We start from the raw sequence: 17,469 nt of genomic DNA, 5'->3' as shown, positions 1-17,469 counted from the left end.
CTAGAAGCAATATTGACACACTGACAATAATCGACTAAGAGTCGTCGTGTGAAATTGAGAAAATCGATTAATGAAAACATTTTAATTTATAATATTTGTTAGTGATTGAGTAAAATTCATTTTTTTTTTATAACATATCTTTGTTCCGCGAGTTTCGTGCAATAATATGGATAGGCCGCGTATACTGGGAACTCTGTTTAATAACGATTGTCTATGGAAAGTAACGCGGTAATTTCAAAAAGAATAATTAATCCGAATTTGTCAATTATAAACAAACTCATAAGAACGGTGAAATATAATTATTTTCATGAACGGAAGTTTAAATTATAAAGAAGCAATGGCCAATGCGGCTTTGCAATGCAATCCAATGATGGAGAATTATTCAGAGGAAAGTATATCTGAAGTGAAGGTCGTAGATTTTGGAGGAATACCGGTCGACGTCGCTGTAGAAAGAATCATTGCAATTGATAACACGAGTGATGTAAATATTCAACTTTGTTAATTATTACTACTTCTACCTATAATAAAGAGGCAACATTTTTTGTTTGTAGACTGAATCGCTTTGAAAAATATATTTCTATTGAAAGTCTGCCTGGGAAGAGGTTCCTTGAATCGGATGAAACCGCGGGAATCAGCTTGTATCTAATATACCTACATTTTCACCCCTAAGATGACCCACTGACCAAGTTATCTAATTATATTTCAGAAAAGCCTCACATACAGGCTATCAAATATTTATGTTTTAAATAGCGTGGATCGTGTTTTCAAATTATCGATTACATCGGATTATGTGATGCCAGGCGACAATGCTCGAATCAGGATTGTGTTCAAGCCCAATATTGTTGGGCAGTCGTTTACTGAGTATTTTTTGATAGATGATTCTGGTGGCAATACTTATAGAGTCACTGTTACTGGAAAGTGCTATGGTAAGCTTAATTAATAGCAAAAATTTCAATAGTTGAAATCCTATAAATTGAAACTTTGGCAAACTTTTGTCAAAATTCCTATAGATTCTTCGTCTATTTTCAGGGCCAAGAGTGTCATTAGATAAAAGAAAACTCATTTTTAGAATATGTAGAAATATAACAGAGCAAAGGAAAGAAGTTTTTAACATAGTAAATAAGTCATCCGTTGAGACCACCTATCAATGGTACATGCCGGCTTCTGGTCAGGGATGCTTCCAAGTACGATAATTTCTTAACATTTTAAGCGATTATACCCATATGAAACTTTCAATTCTAATTGATTTTTGCAAATAACTGCCTTTATCTAGATATCGACAGGCAACTGTGGCCTCATTAGAGCATTTGAGACTATCACCACTACCGTGGTATTCACTGGGACTGCTCTTGGAATTTATACGGCGGAATTAGTCTGCTTGGTCCTTAATCAGGTAATATATTTTATACACCAATTTAATAGCTCTCGACGTTGCTTAGACACCATATCATACTGAAAATTTTACCGTAAGCATAAGTTTAAAATCTGCGACTATGGGTTGTTGCGACGGCTGCTCCGAGTTTCGAGTGCCTCTTAGAATAAAACGGTGCAATTTTCTCGTCTATTGTGACGAGGCCAATTTGCGCTTATTATTGTATTGTCAATGCAGTTATCGCGTAATTCCAGGAGCCCTTATTCTTGAACGTGTTTGCAACGGTCATATTACCGGGAAATCCATTATTTAGTATTCAAGAGCACGTTTTCTTCAAGAATTTTAAAAGAAAGTCCCGTTTTGTGCACTTAATGGAGAATAGTCTAAATCGTTTGAGCAACATACCTTCAGCTTCGGTGTTTGAGAGGTATCTAGACTTTGGTACGGGAAGTGTTTCGGATGTGACAAGGAATATTTCTCAAACTCTTTGTGTCTCTAACCATGAAGAACAGGAGGGGTACATACAATGGATGCCAGGTCTGTTTCCATGCACTTTCGTACTTACTCATTTCCATTACTTAGGTAGATCTTCAATAGTCTAGTCCTTTGTTCTGAAGATTTTAGTAACACTAGGTAAACTTCCTCGTAACACTGAACTGTATTCGAAACCACAGATAACTAGCTCACACTGGCGCTTGCATGATAAATGCGATTCTCTCGATGAGAGCCAACTACTGTTTGGGATTCAACGAACGTTGACTTGTCTACATTCGTTGTACCGATCAACATAATTATTATCAAATTGTAGTGGCATTCCATGTAGGTTTATTACCTAGGTAATCTAGATATTGAAGGTGAGATATCGAAGTTGGAATGCAAAATATTCGAGTACATACTTACTTAAAAGTATTGCTGATAGATTTTAAGTGCCTATCAAGGATCACGTTGACTTGCAGGCGTTAGGATTTTTTCAAGGTGTTCGTTAAATCTATCTAGAATCTAGAATGTCATGTTTTGAAATAAATTTTTCATAATGCTATGCCCAATTTTCAGACCCAGATAACATATTCTTAGTGGATCCTATCGCTTGTATTATCCCTCCGAATGAATCGAGGCTATTTACAGTTCGATTCAGGTAAGAATTGCGAAATTTTGAAAATCGCATTATGCTCCTGCTCCACCTCGTTAACGTTAATGTCAATGGCCAACTACACGTTACTTATTGCATTAAAATGCGTGTTGGCTACACTTAGGTACAATTCTGCAAAGAGTTAATCCCTCATGAAGTAACGCGTTAACACACATTAAAGAGGTTAAACTCAGACACACAAAATAATTCTAAAAACTAAAGCTTTCTCATTTGACCATTCCATTACCGTGCTCGTAAAGTGCAGTTACCGCTTAAACAAAGTATCTACACTCGTCCTTGCATGCGTGCAATGAGATGGCATTAATGTAGCCAACATCACATAGCGCTCTAAGCTACGCACTAAAACCCTTTGATGTGTCCAAAAAACCGACACCCGAGTTATCGCTTAACGTTTAATGCTATTCATAATGCCATTTGTATAAATTGCCATTAAAACGTTGGCCACATCTGCGTAATGCCAAAATTTAACGCGTTAAGACGCAGGTGGAGCAGTAGCATTACTGGAAGACAAAATATTAGTAACTCTTTGAATCTGAAGGATAAAAAAAATTAACTGTCTTCAGGCCGAAAATCGAAAACGAAGTGTACGGTTATCTGATGTGTGGGGACTACCAATTCAAAAACTTCGATAGTGAAACAAGCGAGCTAAAGTTACGGCACACACTGTTCCGCATACCTTGTACGGGGAACACATGGCTGCCTTGCACCGAATGGAATACTGAATGGGACTGTCCTATTGAGGTGATACTTATTACTTATAGAGTAGATAAAAAATATAGAGGGTTGTATTGGTTTTGAAAATTTCATACTTGATGCCCCAAATAACGGATTCCTAGGCTACATTATGTTGTGCAGGTAATTTTGCCACCAACAGTACCGACAAGAACGACGTTCGCAAACTTTATGCTGTCGAATAAATTTGAAATACCTATGCATTTCAAATTCAATGCACCGCATGGCACGTAAGTATACTTTTCTGTGTAAAACATTTATTTTTTAACTTTTGAGTACTGTTTGACTAAAATAATATTTTTTTTAGGAACTACGTCGTAATGCCCGTTTGTGGCATTGTTCCAAGCCGCGGTTGGCAGATAATATCGGTAGCTTTAGAACCCAAGTGTTTCGGCGATTACTGTGAAGCTTGGGATCTTATCATTAACAAAGTGCAAAAGGTTTGGTATACTTGTTTTTTGTCTTGGTTTGCTCCATTGGCTCCATTGACAAAGTTGATCAATTTTGAAAAAAATACTTATTTAAGGACCTATTTCGGCAATTTCGTGGGGTTTAAAGCTTAGTACAGCTTTCCTGTCTCCAACAGACTCGTATCAGCTTCACGGGTAACGCAGAAATGAGCCAAATAGAGGTGATGTCTCACGGCTACCACCCGGGCACACATGCGATGCTGGAGTTCCCTCCTACCATTACTGGCTGTACCAACTACTGCACTTCCTACCTTCACAACCTCACTAGGATGGAAATACAGTACGGTCATATTGTTACGAGTATTAGAAAAAGATCCTATAAGTACCTAGTCTAGTAGGTTAGACAGAAGAGTTAATGACTTCACTTTTTTACGTTCCTCTGTAGCAGATATGGTTCATATTGTAACTAGGCAAACTTATAGACGTTAAAAGAAAGCCAGGGTATACACAACCGAACCAAAAATATGTTAGGTGTATCTTAAGAGATATTAATTTACCTATTGAAATTCCAGCATACGAGTGTTAAACTCCGTCTACTGGTTGGGTGCTGACGAATGTGGTTCCATAGTGCTGCCTCCCAAAGAGATCATACACTATCACTGGTGGTTCTTCCCCAAGATTCACGATAAAGTTCACGAAACTACAATCACTCTGTCTTGCGTTTGCTTGATCGATGGCAGGTGAGGTCTTTTGACTCATGCTTGGATTACCTAACTATTCTTTTCGATCAGAGGAAAATAATTGTAAGCACAAAATGCTTTCAGACCAGTTGGAGAGCCATCAGAAGTGTATATTGCAATTTCTGGATTTTCGGAAATGCCTGATTTGAGAGTAAGCCCAAATATATTCGCAAAATTTTATGTTTTGGATGACCTCTTCTTTAACGTATTAAATTATTGGCAGATATTACCAAAAACAAATAACCTCCACGACGTTGTTGTTGGTGAAAGTTTCACGTTTCCAGTGACTTTGTATAATAATGGTTCCTGTTTCTTCACGTCTAAGCTGTATCATTCCATTGAGGGCATGGGAGATGACTTCAGCGGTGATAAACTTGAAATAGATAGTGCAGTGGTAAAAAACTTTTAGTAATTTGCTATATGATCAAAATTTGGATAGAAATACTCCTATTTTGTCAGCAGCCTTTTCTTTTCCTTACATATTTATCCATTAATATTTCTCTCGATATATGTGTTTGAAATATTGTCATTATTTATCGCAATCCAGAATAGTTTGAGACCATCAAACCATTGCGAAGTTCGAATGACCGTGACACCCGATGGGGCTGGGTCCCGTCAGCTACACATTAGGTACACGGTGCTTTTTCGCACCGAGTACGACGAAGTAGAGGAAATACAGCCGGTCAAGAAGAAAATTTGTATTATATGGTACGATGGGATTTATCCTACTATCAAGGTGAGTTTAATTTTATGTTGCTGAAGATTTTTTGACTCGGAGTTTCTTAGATTCAGTGATAGAGCATAACAGAGTATACTTCCCAAAAGTTTCAAGTTTTAAAATAGTTACGATGGTGAAAAATTAAGATTTAGGCATCTTTTTTTTTTTTCAGGTGAAGCGCACAATATCTGTCAAATGTCCAGTGATATTGAGCAATCATTGCGTCTGGAATATCGTCAACGTAGCTGAGTTCGTATCGATCTTTACTTGCTCCCACAATCTCTACGGAAATTAAACAAAAGTGTAATTTCCAGGTTAAACCAGGCGTTTAAGGATTGTCGGCCTAACATTCCGCTTAGTGTTAACATTTTCGCTCCTGATTTATGCGTCCGAACCGGATTAGTTGAGCTGGCGTTTGTAATGGGTTGTGTGTACCAAGCCCCTGTTCCGTGGAGTCTTCGTCGGGAGAAGATTTGTGAATGTGAGATGGTCGAGGTGCAGGTTGGAACCTCCTTGTATGAAATGAGACACACTTGCATACACAGGGAGTTGGTGGAGCTATATCCCCTTAGCGGAATTGTTTCGGTATTTAATTTTGTACTCATTTCCAAAATTGTTATAGTCTGGCCTAGGGTGCATTTTTCACAATATAATTCTTTTTTCAGCCGGAAAATCCTAACATATTGTTCCTGAAGTTCAATTACTCAAGATTAGGATTAAATTCACTATGCTATTTAATGACGATGCCAAATGAAAGAACCATTTATGTAAACATACATATTTTAGCTTTTCTGAACACTCGAGGCTTATTGACACCTTTACGCCGACCTATAGGAGTAGACGAGTATTTGGCCGTATTAGACTGCGGACGAGTGCCTATCAATAATTTGGATCCTGTCATAAGGGTGAGTTGCAATTGAAACGAAATATTTCATTTAAATGGAGAAGTCTTTAGAGTTGTAGCTGCTGTTTCATGAATAGAAAAGCAACCTAGATTTCAAACTTCGACAGTAGTTGGAACAACCTACGAGCTCTATTCAGAATTGTGTACAATTGAAATGCGTAGTACAAACAGATACAAGATTTCTTTCAGTACATTCAAAATCCAAACTATTCCAGATCGTCTGGCTTTACAACCCAACAGATGTATTTACAACCTGGCGATTGCTCCGAGGGAACACTATTGCTCCAGATTCTGTGATTCGCTGTCTACTCTTCTTTGCCGAAGTACCGCCTCTCGGAAAATTAGCTATACCTTTTGCGTTCATGCCTACAGAAATGATTCAATATGAGGTGAGACCATGAACTGAATCTTAAGAATTTTCCAATTGTTAGAGGCACTAAAACATGTACTTTCTTTTTAGAGATGTACAAGAAGCAAAATACCGTGAATATTGCAATATTAAAGATATGTTTTTATCTTGTCTACAGGTAATTTTCCTCTGCTCCTTTGGATTTGAAACTGTCAAAATATTAGTACAAGGAGAAGGAGGTTTGCCGAACTGCGTGGAGTTAAGACTTGATATCCCTTTTTATACAGAAAGGGTCATCAGAGAGGCTTACAGAAATGAAGTGGTATGAATATTTTATTTTCTTATCATTCATAATGCGAAGTGGAAAAATAAAGAGCAATAACTTATGATCAGTAAAAATGTTTCGATTCCCAGGTATATTTGTCAACGGAACATCTGACATTACCGATAATGCCGACGCATTCCCTGTCGAGGGATATAATAAGCATTTGCAATGACACGGACAGTATTATTAGATTCATTTGGCTACCGTGAGTACCCTTTATTAAGAGGCCTTTAAAATTAAGAAACCGAAACAATATTTACTACTTACTTAATGTACTCCTACGTTACTTAAATACAGGGAAAGAATAGCCAATATTCTAAATGTCGTGATGACTCCATGTTGGGGCGTGATTCAGCCGAAGACCTCAGAGTGGATAACGATGACTGTCTACACGCTTCAAGAGCCGGCTACGTTCACGTAAGATATGCATTTTTTTGTATTACATATTTCAAAAGAGACACAAGTGACTAGTGGCATTTTTTAAATACCAACAGGACGACAGTTGCTTGCGAAATTTTGGATTTGACCGAGCGCAAAATCTTCCAAAAAAATGAACTTTTACGAAGAAGTAAAATTGAGAAGTGCAATCAAGAGTTCATTATTACCGAAGAAGGAATTTTCCATCCGGTTAGTTTTTGTCCTTTCGATAACTCGGTTTATACAACAGAATAACTGTCGAGTTTTCCAGGATATCAACGATTCCCCGCCTTACGTGGAAGACATAGAAAAACCGCATCCGGTATATTTGTCTATGACGGTCTCTATATCCTCTAAAGGGCAACGAGACGGATATCCACGAATGCTTATAAAACAAATGTGGGAACAGGTAAGCACTGAATGACTACCACGCTCTACCACTACGGACCAGAGAGAAATATAATATTTGAACCATTAATTTTCAGCCTCCACCGTACGATTTGCTGTCAGCGGACTCTACTGACGTTTTCCAACGACCCACTAGCGCGAACAGCATGACTTTGACCGACATTCTTAAAATTCTAGACGGAATTTTGTGGTAAGATCTTAATTTTCCAAACAAATAACAAATGTGTATTTTCTGCACTACTACAGGAAATAATTTAATTTTAGGGACGCGATGCACTCCAAAATGTTCCGTCACCAAATAGAATTTTACGCGAAGGAAGAGGTTCCTACATATCAACAAGTCATGAAAGTGTTCAAAAGTGAATACAAGCCTAAACTGAGTCGAAGGTATAATAAAACTATATAATATAAACATATTTTACGGAATATGCTTTATGCTAAATGACTGCTTTAATTGCTGTCATCGGCTCCTGTGGATCGTGATGGTATAATTACTTTTTCCATAATTTCAGGGTCACCTCCGGAATATGCGACGCTATCGTGAACAAAGCGGTATTCCACACTTATAACCTCAACCCTAAACAGAATGCAATCTTGGAAGCAACTGAAGAATGATTTCTGTCTATTTCGATAATTATGTTCTTCAATTAATAAAACATGATATTATACGAAAATGATTTTACTCAATAATAATAACCAACTAACATCGATATCACAATTGAAATAAATTATTAGTTACCTACTGGTATCAGTCTAGTATTCTGTCAAGTCTGAGCTGTATTTTCTTGGGTTTTGGAGAGGAGATGACGGTGACGGCGACTCTGTCACCTAGTTTCGGAGTTTGGTTGCCGCCTAAGTTGCTGCGATGAATGAGGCCGTTGTCGCCCACGCCGCAGTCCACGAAACATCCGAAGGGAACTACGTTTCGAACAACACCTGGAACATTAACGCACTTGATATACGGGCATGTCTTAGCGTACTAACATTCAATGGTTCGCATTTTTTGCAAAATTTGTTTGGGGATATAGGATATATAAATAAATAAATAAAAATAAATAAATAAATAAACACTCTGTCATCATTAATACAAATAACTAAACCTGGTGGAAATTAAGAATTAAGTTGTAAAGACTGACCTGTTAATGTAGTGCCTTCTTTCAGCTGTTCCGCATTTAGGACGGCAACAGAATACACAGGTTTACAAAACGTAATCACGTTATCTTCATACTTCTTCTGTTTAAATGCATTTATAATGAGCTCCAGTGTACAAACGTCAGTGGATAATTCTTCACTAGTTTGGCTTATGTTTATAGTTATTACTTTACTTTCGACTAGTTGGGGAAAGTGGGGCTTCGTCAGATCTTTTAAGTTCACGCCTATCTTTTTTGCAAACCTAAAATCAAAGTATGCGTAAGTGCTGTTGGTATCAACAATCTTGATACTTGATTTAATTGAAAAGAAAACTTACGATTTGGCAATTTTATAACTCTCAGGATGTATGATAGTGGTATCCAAAGGTTCCGAACTATCTAATACCGTTAGAAATCCGGCGCATTGCTGGAATGTAATTTTTCCAATTCCTGGGACTTTCATGATCTCTGCTCTTGATTGGAAGCCACTGTTTTCTTGGCGGTATTCTATTATTTTCTTAGCTCTTCCCTCATTCAGGCCTGATATTCGCCTGAAAATATTTATTCAAATTCAAACTTAAATCTTTCCATGGCTTGAAGAGGAACGTAAGTAATTCTGGTACATACCTCAACATTGCTTGAGATGCAGTGTTGATATCAACTCCAACTAAACTGACCACCTTTTCCACAGCACTGTCCAAGGCTGTTTCTAGCATTTTTGGCGGAATATCGTGCTGATATAAACCAACGCCTAAGTTTTTAGGATCAACCTGAACAAGTAAACATAAGTTAAATTCATTTGCTACAAAAGTAAAAAATTTTCGAGGGTACATGGGAAGGGCTACTCACTTTTATAAGTTCTCCCAGGGGGTCCAACACTCTTCTAGCTATTGACAAAGCTGAAATTAAGTTTGGGTCCATATTTGGATGTTCCTGTAAGAAATTTAGGTATGATTCACTTCCTGGCCACACATTATATGAAAAAAGGTATATAGATAGACCAAATACATTATCTGAACTTACCTTTTGAGCCTCTTTGTTAATAGAGTAAATAGAAGCGCCTTGTTCAGGCACTATTATGATGGGAACATTGTCACATAAATTATGTTTCTTGAGCCACAACCCTGTTTCACGACAGGCTGTACCATTTCCTAATCCAATTAATTCTACACTGGAAATAACAATAGTTTTTAAACGAGAAACAAAAAGATATTGTACTGTAATGTTTTCTTTTTAAGAGACGACATTGACTTTAAAAGTCGCGAACTTTAGTTTTAGAGAGATGGAGCAAAATCTTAAGATACTTACCCATATTGACTAATGAGATCTTTTAATTGTTTGGCAGCAGGATCAAATGATTTATGTTGTCTCAAATCTGGGTGTATAGTACACGCGTCTAGTTTCTCGCCATTAGCATTTATTATACCAACCTGGAATAATTATTAACAATTTATTTAATCACCCAAAAGTTGGAAGTTGAAAGAAGTCATATTTTGTCTTGACTCTGGACTGTCATTCAATTTGCTACGTCACACAAACCATAGATTTGAAATGAATGTAACAAATAATTGTGCATTTTATACCTTACAGCCAGCTCTGAAACCTGGATCTAATCCCAGGATCGTTCTATTTTTAATAGGTTCTGTAAGAAGGTATTTCTCTAGATTTGTGGTAAATGTTTTCACAGCTTCCTTCTGTGCAGTGGCTGTGAGATCAGATCTCACATGTCTCGACAACCAGGGCTTGATTAGGCGATTATACGCATCGCCGAGACCTTTGCGGACCCAGAAACCACTTTTCCATAAAGTTAGACAATACCTTAAAATAGTTAAAACACTTAGTTAAGTAGTGATCATGACCAATGATATAAAATGACCATATAAGTCTGTTTTAACTTTTCACCTTTCAAGTTTATTATAAAACCAGTCAGGTACAACAACTTTGACTGAAAGTATTTTTTCATCTTCCCCTCTATTCAGTGCTAAGGTTTGATGTGGTTTCACAAACTGACTGGGGCACTTCCAGTCAAAATACAACTTATATGTGTCAGGATCTGACTTAGTGTCCATTTTCTTCTTATCATCTACCTTGTCTTTGGTTGAACTTTTTGTTCTACTGCTTTGGATTGTAAACCTGGTTTCTTCTTTCCTAAAAAATATTTGATTGATGATTGTCAAGTGATTAGGGTAAACTCGAAATCGAAATATTTATTTGCTTTTCAATATATAATAACAGTTAACAATAAGTCTAGCTTTACAGCCTTTTTCAGATTTTGCACCTTCATAAAGAAATAAAATCAGTAATCAAGATGGATATACTCACAGGCTTCTCATATGTTCCAAAACTCTAGTATCCTTGTATATTATATCAGCTATAATATGAGTGACATGAGATTCCACTTTATCAACGGTTCCCAATTCCTCACTTTCATTGCAGAGCATGTTGAGGTTAACATACTCTCCATTTAATGCTCTCACTGCATGGGACTCCAGCCCAAGGTTGCGGGCCCTTTCGGCAAGGGATAGTGAATGTGATTTTAGTGGTGCATACTAAAAAAGGAGAATAGAACCTTATTTTGAAATCAGAAAAGCAGGGTCCCATCAAAATGAACACTGGTAGGCTAGTGCTTTTCTTGGGAAGTTTTGTAAGCTTTAATCAATATGTAGTGGCTTTGTGATAATGTGGTGATCATGTTTTTTACTTACTTCTGTTTACGTTTATGAGTGGTTAAAATGGGCATAAAAGTAAAATTATGAAGTTGGGTAGAATTGGTATCATACTAATCTATCAGGTTGTTTAATTTTAGGGGCTGATGTTAATTTTGAATAAAATAAAAAATATTTAAAATTAAACCACTATAAAAAAAAAACAAATGATTAAAATTAAAGAAATAATGTTATGACAAGCTCCTCGAAACTTAGCAACTGTAAGCCAAGACCAAGCCTGATGGAAAGTAGGAAAATAAATAAAAATAACTTACAATCAAATCTAGTTCAGATAAGTTACGAGCACTCAATATACCTTTCTGAATATCTGGTGTCAACTTTTTAGACTTCTTCAAAGTCTCTATGACAGACTTTACTTTTTTCTTCAGTTGTGTTATGTTTTCATAGCTTTCATGTAATTCCTGGAGTCTGTAAACCAGAAATATAATAACAATATTAATACAGTACAGGATAACTTTAACTATTGAATAAATAAAACTGTTTTATATTTCCTGTTTTATTTTTCCTTATGTTATGTTTAATGTTCGTCAATACCTGAATGTCGCAACTCGGACCCTCAAGACACAGGCTGTAGCTTAGTTTGAGGGTCATTGCCAAACTTTTTATAGTAATCCTTTTTGATGAATAAATAATTTTGAATCTTGTTTTTGAATTTTGTTTAGCTTTGGTGGTTCTTACCTATCAGGCATAAGATTATCCACAACAGTTTTTCTGTATCTGGCAATAAATGGCAGTGTACAACCTTCTGTGAGCAGTCCTATCAGATTCTGTGCTAATTGAAGAGGGATCTTCTCAACTTGAGCCAACATTTCAGCCTCATTCCATACTTCAGTTGATACATTTTCATTTCCAACAAATAAGTTATTCTCTTCATCATCCTCTGCAGCTGTTTTGATAACTTTACTCTTGGGAACCTTTGTTTCTTTAGGCTTTGAAATCTTCTTACTGTTTTCGCCATCCTTTACTGTTTTTGCTCGTTTAACTGATGTAACTTTTGGAACCGTTTTAGGCTTCGGTACAGTTTTAGTTTTCTTCTTCGGAGTATTATCAGTATCACCATCTTCAGTATATTCTACAGCTTTCCGCTTCCTCAGTTTTGGGGCACTAGATTCCATGTTCAAATCAAAACAATAATAACAGCAGTTACGAACAAATCGATAGATTTTATAATTTAAGTTTTGAACTTGTTTTGAAACTGTGACATGAAAATAACTTTATGACATTGATAGCTTACCAAAGACAAGATTTCGAACAGATTGCTACCGATATTGTGAAAATCGACTAAATTAAGATTTGTCCATTTTTTATCGATCGCATATTTTGCATATTTCGATTGATTCGTGCAACTCTAAAATCATTGTGGTTGTTTTTTTTTTACCTGTCAGTGTCAAGTGTCAATGTCTGCTAAAGTCTGCTTGCTTGAATGAACTTTTGTTTGATTTGGACTGAATGAACATTTGAATAGATTTTAAGCTTTTCGTCATTTATATATAACTTAATGTTATTTATCCAATAAATGTAAAGATGTCAGCCAAAACTGGAATAAATGATTTATTATTAAATCAGTTGATAGAACATTTTTACAATGGGAATCTTAACTTTTGTTTGCAAGTAAGTTAGTTCCGATCTCGGACTTGTTATGGTGCCTGCATGTGGAACATGATATTTTGAAGTAGAAGAAGAATTTTAGATATTTTCATAACTACATAATAATTTATATTTTTTTTTCCACATAGCATGAATTTATTTGATTATTAAGAACTAAAATATAATTATATTCCCCATTCCAGAAAGACGATATTGACACCATGAATTGGGACTTCCAGCAAGCATTCCTGGATGCTACAGTAAACAGTGAATTATTAAAACAATACCCAATAAGTGGTAAATTTGCTAGTTTATATTTAAAGAAAATAATTCAGAATTTAGAACCAAACCAGGAAGTTCATGACGATTTCTACTCTCAATTGTGTACAACGATGAACAATTTGAATCAAGATGGTTTTAGTTACAGACATTATTTAATAGGAAATGACACAAATAATATTGTAACTATTAAAGAAACCAGGAATATGGTTGTTAATGGAACTACTGGGCTGAAAACTTGGGAGGTATTTTGATCTTGTTAGGTTTGTTATCTTACCTAATACTACACTTATTTAAAGTTTTAATTTTAATCTTCTTATATATAAAAATGAATTGCTGTTCGTTAGTCTCACTAAAACTCCGGAATGGCTGGACCGATTTGGCTTATTTTGGTTTTAAAATGTTTGTAGAGGTCCAGGGAAGGTTTAAACGATACGAAGTTCGCGGGGTCAGCTAGTATTGAATATATTTCTCAAGTAAAAATGCAATTTTTGTCATTATTATATTGTTTTTTATGAATACTATTTCTTAACATACAATATTTCTTGCAGGCTGCACTGATGTTATCAGATTGGGCACTTTGCAATCCAGAGATATTTGCTAACAAAAACATACAAGAACTGGGCTGTGGTGTGGGCTTCACTGGCATAACAATTAGCAAGCTCTGCAATGTTAAATCTCTAACCTTTACTGATTGTCACAATGATGTGTTGAAGACTGTATGTGAAAATATACAAATAAATTTCCCACATTATAAGCAAGAGACGGCTCATGACATCACTATGTTCAAAGATCAAGAGAAATCTTTGAGTAAGTATTAATATTATCACTCAATTGTAAAACTTGTAGAAAGTAGTCATTACTGCTAGATATACTTTAAAAATAAATGTTATGTTATTTTTTTTTCAAGGTGTGATGATGCTGGACTGGAATACCATTGACAATTTACCAGATAATGTTATACCAGACATAGTGATCGGAGCTGATATAGTATATGACCCGTCCATTCTAATACCACTATGCAATGTTATAAAAACCTTCTGCACAAGAAATAAGCGTCTAGAAGTGTATATTGCCAGTGTTATTAGAAATGAAGAGACCTTTGCTCTTTTCTTGAAAACATTAGGTGAGCAATCATTGTAAAAATTTTAGTTACCTTAAGTTACCTACTTTTAGACTTTACAAATTGAAACCTTATATTCTTTACCAAATAATCGAATTTATAATTTCAGATAAAATGGACCTGGAGTTTGAAAAAATACAACTTAACAAAAGTGTGTTAATAAAGTGGGATGAGAGTATAGATAAATGTTTGTTAAAAATAAATGCAAAGTTAGAATAAATTGTGTGTTTTATTTTGAGTGTGCCATAGGCAAGAGCTGTAATGTACATAATTTCAATGCTGTGAAACCATGACACCTATAATAAAATCGGTGGTCTAGAAGGATGATAGAAAGTCCCATATGAAGCCATGGCTCAAATAGTTGGCTGGAATAATTTTATTAATATCCCTATCCCTATTTTATAACTGCTCAAATCCTAATGTGCTCAGTTGGTGCCATTGGTTGGTGCCCATATGTTCTCATCTGTCATTGTCTATGTAGTTGTCAAAGTCAAATGATACGATACAATAACATTACGATTTCTTGTGGAGTATTGTGTAATTTCAATTAAATTCAGTAGCATGAAATTTATTATCACTGAATTATAATCACCAAAGGCACTGAAACATATTCGACAATAAATATAATATTTCTTCACTTAGGAAAATCAAGGTTTCATTGATAAGTTTTAGAGGAAAGTTAAGATAACCTTACTAATAAATCTACTGTGATTTTGTGAAAAAATGACTGAAGATAATAAAAACCCGGCATCAGAAACGAAGACTACATCAGACAATAGTAATAAAAGCCAAACAAGTACTGAACCGAAGAAAGAGGAAGCATGGGGTTACGACCTGTATCCCGAAAGACGCGGTACTTTTAATGCTAAGTGGAGTAATATTCTGATTGGTAAGGAAGGAAAGGAAAATATAGATAAGTTCAAGTGCGAGCAGAACGTTTATGAATGTGTTAAAAACAGTAAGTATTCTTGATTTTAAAAGACATAAGTTCCAATTAATTTAGCTATATAATTTTTATTCTAAAACATCTTTTTTAGGTTCTATCGTTAAGGTTATGATGGCAGCTCTTAAAAGTTCTGGTTGGTAAGTAATTATAACTTTCTTCTTTTATATTCTGTAAATAATTATAACATTGTTAAAAAAAAACAAATCACTCATTACAAGAAATAATGCATACAGTATAAGTAAAATACTATTATTTATTTCAGTCCTATTGATATTCGGCGACATATATCATGTGAAGTATGTGACTACTCTGTTAGCGGAGGATATGATCCGGAATTGAACCAGGTAGTACTTCAAAATTCTGTAGTTTTAGTTAATTCTGTCTTTTTTAAATAGTATGTAGCTGGAATTGAATTTATTATAATTTAGGTACCTGCATCAAAGCTCACTTTATTATGAAACATTTGATAGTGAATAATATCAACAAATGATAGCATAATTATGGCATTCTCAATAGTGGTTCATTTAAAAACATAATTCTGATGTAAGTTTAAAGATAACTTTTACACTCTTGATAAAGATGATTAACTATCTTAAATATTTAACACTAAATCACAAATCTAAAATTCATAAATGGACAAAAAAGCCAATTGACTTCTTCTTCTCCTGCCCTGTTCCCAATTTTATTTGGGGTTGGTGCAATATGTCATCCTCTTCCATTTTCCCTTGTTACTTGCCATACTGACAAAAAAGCCAATTGACATTACATAAATATATTAAATTAATTTCTAAATTGATAAATCAATTATTTGTTACAGATAGTTGTGTGCCAAAATGTATCAACTCGTCAAGGTATGGTCCAAGGAGTTCTCGCTCATGAGATGATCCATATGTTTGACTACTGCCGGAACCAGCTGGACTTCAAGAACATGGAACATCTGGCCTGCACAGAGATAAGAGCTGCTAATCTTACCCATTGCTCATTTGCCAGTGCTTGGTCACAGGGGGATGCATCATGGGGCAAAATCAAGAAAGCTCATCAGGTAAAAGTTATATCTTTTAGCTTGAATTTCATATCCCAAAATTACAAGTATTATTGTTAACAAAACATTTTTGTACTTACCTGTTTATACCCGAATGTATAGAGATTTTAGCTTAATTATATAAATAAAAAATTGAAGTCACAATTCCTGAAAAATTGTGACTTAAATTTTTTGACGCGACAATGTCTTATAAATCGATGGAGCCGGCTGCGCGCACGAAAAAACATGACTCATGCGGCGTTACCTCGCTCTGAGGCGTTACCTCGCTCTGAGGCGTTCCGTTTAAGGCTTGAAGTGCAAGCGAGAGCACGCAACGAGAGACAAAGAGGCACGATCGGCCTCCGCTTTCGGCAGCGTTCGACATCTGACGATCAATTTCTTATGACGTTGTCACGTTCGACTATCGTCAGTAAACCGACTTTACAGACAACCGTTTTTTTTTCCGAATTTCTAGCACCTTATCATGAGATCCACCGATTTTATGGTTTTCGTCAGGAGAAAGTGCAGCCACTAAAACAATGTAACTTTTTTGTTTTACAGGACTGTGTCAAAACCAAAGCATTATATTCCGTCCTAGCTGTACGACAAATAGGTATGAAAGAAGCTGTAGATATCATAGAAAAAGTATTCCCGAAATGCTACGATGACCTTGAACCAATAGGGAGAAGAATAAGAAGGAATTCTGATGATATGCTGCGTGCTTTCAAGGAAGCTGCGTATTATGGATATGAATAGACAAGGTCATATACATCTAGAGAAAGTGTAAGTAGAAAATTTGTAGATAGTGTAACATATTTATGTAAAAAGTTAAAACAGAAGTGCAATGAGGCAAAAAATAAAACAACTACAACTGATTTAAAATAATGTCTTTTATTTCATTATTTTCTTTATTCACTTAATTATTATGTATTGCCTAAAATTTTGCAAGGTTTATAATACTGCCTTTCCACAGTTTCGTTTAGGTAACAGAATGATATGATCACAAGCGTAACACTATGTCTTAATTAGGCAAGAAATGATGAAAAGGCACAAATTTTATTCAGTAGATGATAGAACTTAATGTATACTATGAAATTGATTGTGATGTCTATGTTCACCCTTTATCCATCAG

The 17,469-nt window shown here is 35.4% G+C and overlaps 4 protein-coding genes across 4 annotated transcripts; 3 read left to right on the top strand and 1 right to left on the bottom strand.

The window, feature by feature from the left end:
• Positions 1 to 23: 23 nt before the first annotated feature.
• Positions 24 to 8,175, top strand: LOC110372568 (cilia- and flagella-associated protein 65). The gene is made up of 26 exons (XM_021329365.3): positions 24 to 481; positions 707 to 926; positions 1,030 to 1,184; positions 1,274 to 1,393; positions 1,627 to 1,909; positions 2,426 to 2,507; positions 3,086 to 3,263; positions 3,378 to 3,484; positions 3,562 to 3,694; positions 3,841 to 4,004; positions 4,237 to 4,404; positions 4,489 to 4,555; positions 4,628 to 4,798; positions 4,952 to 5,140; positions 5,295 to 5,371; positions 5,437 to 5,707; positions 5,788 to 6,027; positions 6,242 to 6,415; positions 6,554 to 6,697; positions 6,790 to 6,905; positions 6,998 to 7,117; positions 7,195 to 7,327; positions 7,389 to 7,526; positions 7,603 to 7,715; positions 7,790 to 7,912; positions 8,038 to 8,175. The coding sequence occupies exons 1-26, from the start codon at positions 308 to 310 to the stop codon at positions 8,138 to 8,140; spliced, it is 3,963 nt and encodes a 1,320-aa protein (XP_021185040.3). The 5' UTR covers positions 24 to 307; the 3' UTR covers positions 8,141 to 8,175.
• An 11-nt stretch (positions 8,176 to 8,186) lies between these two features.
• Positions 8,187 to 12,617, bottom strand: LOC110372569 (S1 RNA-binding domain-containing protein 1). The gene is made up of 12 exons (XM_021329366.3): positions 12,060 to 12,617; positions 11,636 to 11,789; positions 10,978 to 11,204; positions 10,558 to 10,803; positions 10,239 to 10,473; positions 9,964 to 10,085; positions 9,679 to 9,826; positions 9,505 to 9,588; positions 9,283 to 9,425; positions 8,994 to 9,206; positions 8,662 to 8,918; positions 8,187 to 8,461 (listed from the first exon to the last, which is right to left on the bottom strand). Exons 1-12 carry the CDS (start codon positions 12,494 to 12,496, stop codon positions 8,274 to 8,276), a joined length of 2,454 nt encoding a protein of 817 aa, XP_021185041.3. The 5' UTR covers positions 12,497 to 12,617; the 3' UTR covers positions 8,187 to 8,273.
• A 178-nt stretch (positions 12,618 to 12,795) lies between these two features.
• Positions 12,796 to 14,590, top strand: LOC110372561 (protein-lysine N-methyltransferase EEF2KMT). The gene is made up of 5 exons (XM_021329356.3): positions 12,796 to 12,992; positions 13,172 to 13,492; positions 13,799 to 14,057; positions 14,158 to 14,373; positions 14,480 to 14,590. Exons 1-5 carry the CDS (start codon positions 12,906 to 12,908, stop codon positions 14,587 to 14,589), a joined length of 993 nt encoding a protein of 330 aa, XP_021185031.3. The 5' UTR covers positions 12,796 to 12,905; the 3' UTR covers position 14,590.
• A 263-nt stretch (positions 14,591 to 14,853) lies between these two features.
• On the top strand, positions 14,854 to 17,222 carry LOC110372542 (mitochondrial inner membrane protease ATP23 homolog). The gene is made up of 5 exons (XM_021329331.3): positions 14,854 to 15,328; positions 15,408 to 15,453; positions 15,579 to 15,660; positions 16,134 to 16,358; positions 16,899 to 17,222. Exons 1-5 carry the CDS (start codon positions 15,094 to 15,096, stop codon positions 17,091 to 17,093), a joined length of 783 nt encoding a protein of 260 aa, XP_021185006.3. The 5' UTR covers positions 14,854 to 15,093; the 3' UTR covers positions 17,094 to 17,222.
• Positions 17,223 to 17,469: the final 247 nt, after the last annotated feature.

Source organism: Helicoverpa armigera, chromosome 9 (genome assembly GCF_030705265.1).
Source record: "Helicoverpa armigera isolate CAAS_96S chromosome 9, ASM3070526v1, whole genome shotgun sequence".
Taxonomy (NCBI): Eukaryota; Metazoa; Arthropoda; class Insecta; order Lepidoptera; family Noctuidae; genus Helicoverpa; species Helicoverpa armigera.
This window is presented reverse-complemented; position numbering and strand designations above follow the sequence as displayed.

Coding starts and splice junctions, on each gene's coding strand:
- LOC110372568 (XM_021329365.3), top strand. CDS start 308: ATGAACGGAAGTTTAAATTATAAAGAAGCAATGGCCAATGCGGCTTTG. Junction 927..1,029: donor TGTTACTGGAAAGTGCTATG/GTAAGCTTAATT, acceptor GTCTATTTTCAG/GGCCAAGAGTGTCATTAGAT. Junction 1,394..1,626: donor TCTGCTTGGTCCTTAATCAG/GTAATATATTTT, acceptor GCGTAATTCCAG/GAGCCCTTATTCTTGAACGT.
- LOC110372569 (XM_021329366.3), bottom strand. CDS start 12,496: ATGGAATCTAGTGCCCCAAAACTGAGGAAGCGGAAAGCTGTAGAATAT. Junction 10,804..10,977: donor TTGGAACATATGAGAAGCCT/GTGAGTATATCC, acceptor AATATTTTTTAG/GAAAGAAGAAACCAGGTTTA. Junction 8,919..8,993: donor AGTTATAAAATTGCCAAATC/GTAAGTTTTCTT, acceptor CTTTGATTTTAG/GTTTGCAAAAAAGATAGGCG.
- LOC110372561 (XM_021329356.3), top strand. CDS start 12,906: ATGTCAGCCAAAACTGGAATAAATGATTTATTATTAAATCAGTTGATA. Junction 13,493..13,798: donor CTGGGCTGAAAACTTGGGAG/GTATTTTGATCT, acceptor TATTTCTTGCAG/GCTGCACTGATGTTATCAGA. Junction 14,374..14,479: donor TCTTTTCTTGAAAACATTAG/GTGAGCAATCAT, acceptor TTATAATTTCAG/ATAAAATGGACCTGGAGTTT.
- LOC110372542 (XM_021329331.3), top strand. CDS start 15,094: ATGACTGAAGATAATAAAAACCCGGCATCAGAAACGAAGACTACATCA. Junction 15,329..15,407: donor TTATGAATGTGTTAAAAACA/GTAAGTATTCTT, acceptor CATCTTTTTTAG/GTTCTATCGTTAAGGTTATG. Junction 15,661..16,133: donor ATGATCCGGAATTGAACCAG/GTAGTACTTCAA, acceptor TATTTGTTACAG/ATAGTTGTGTGCCAAAATGT.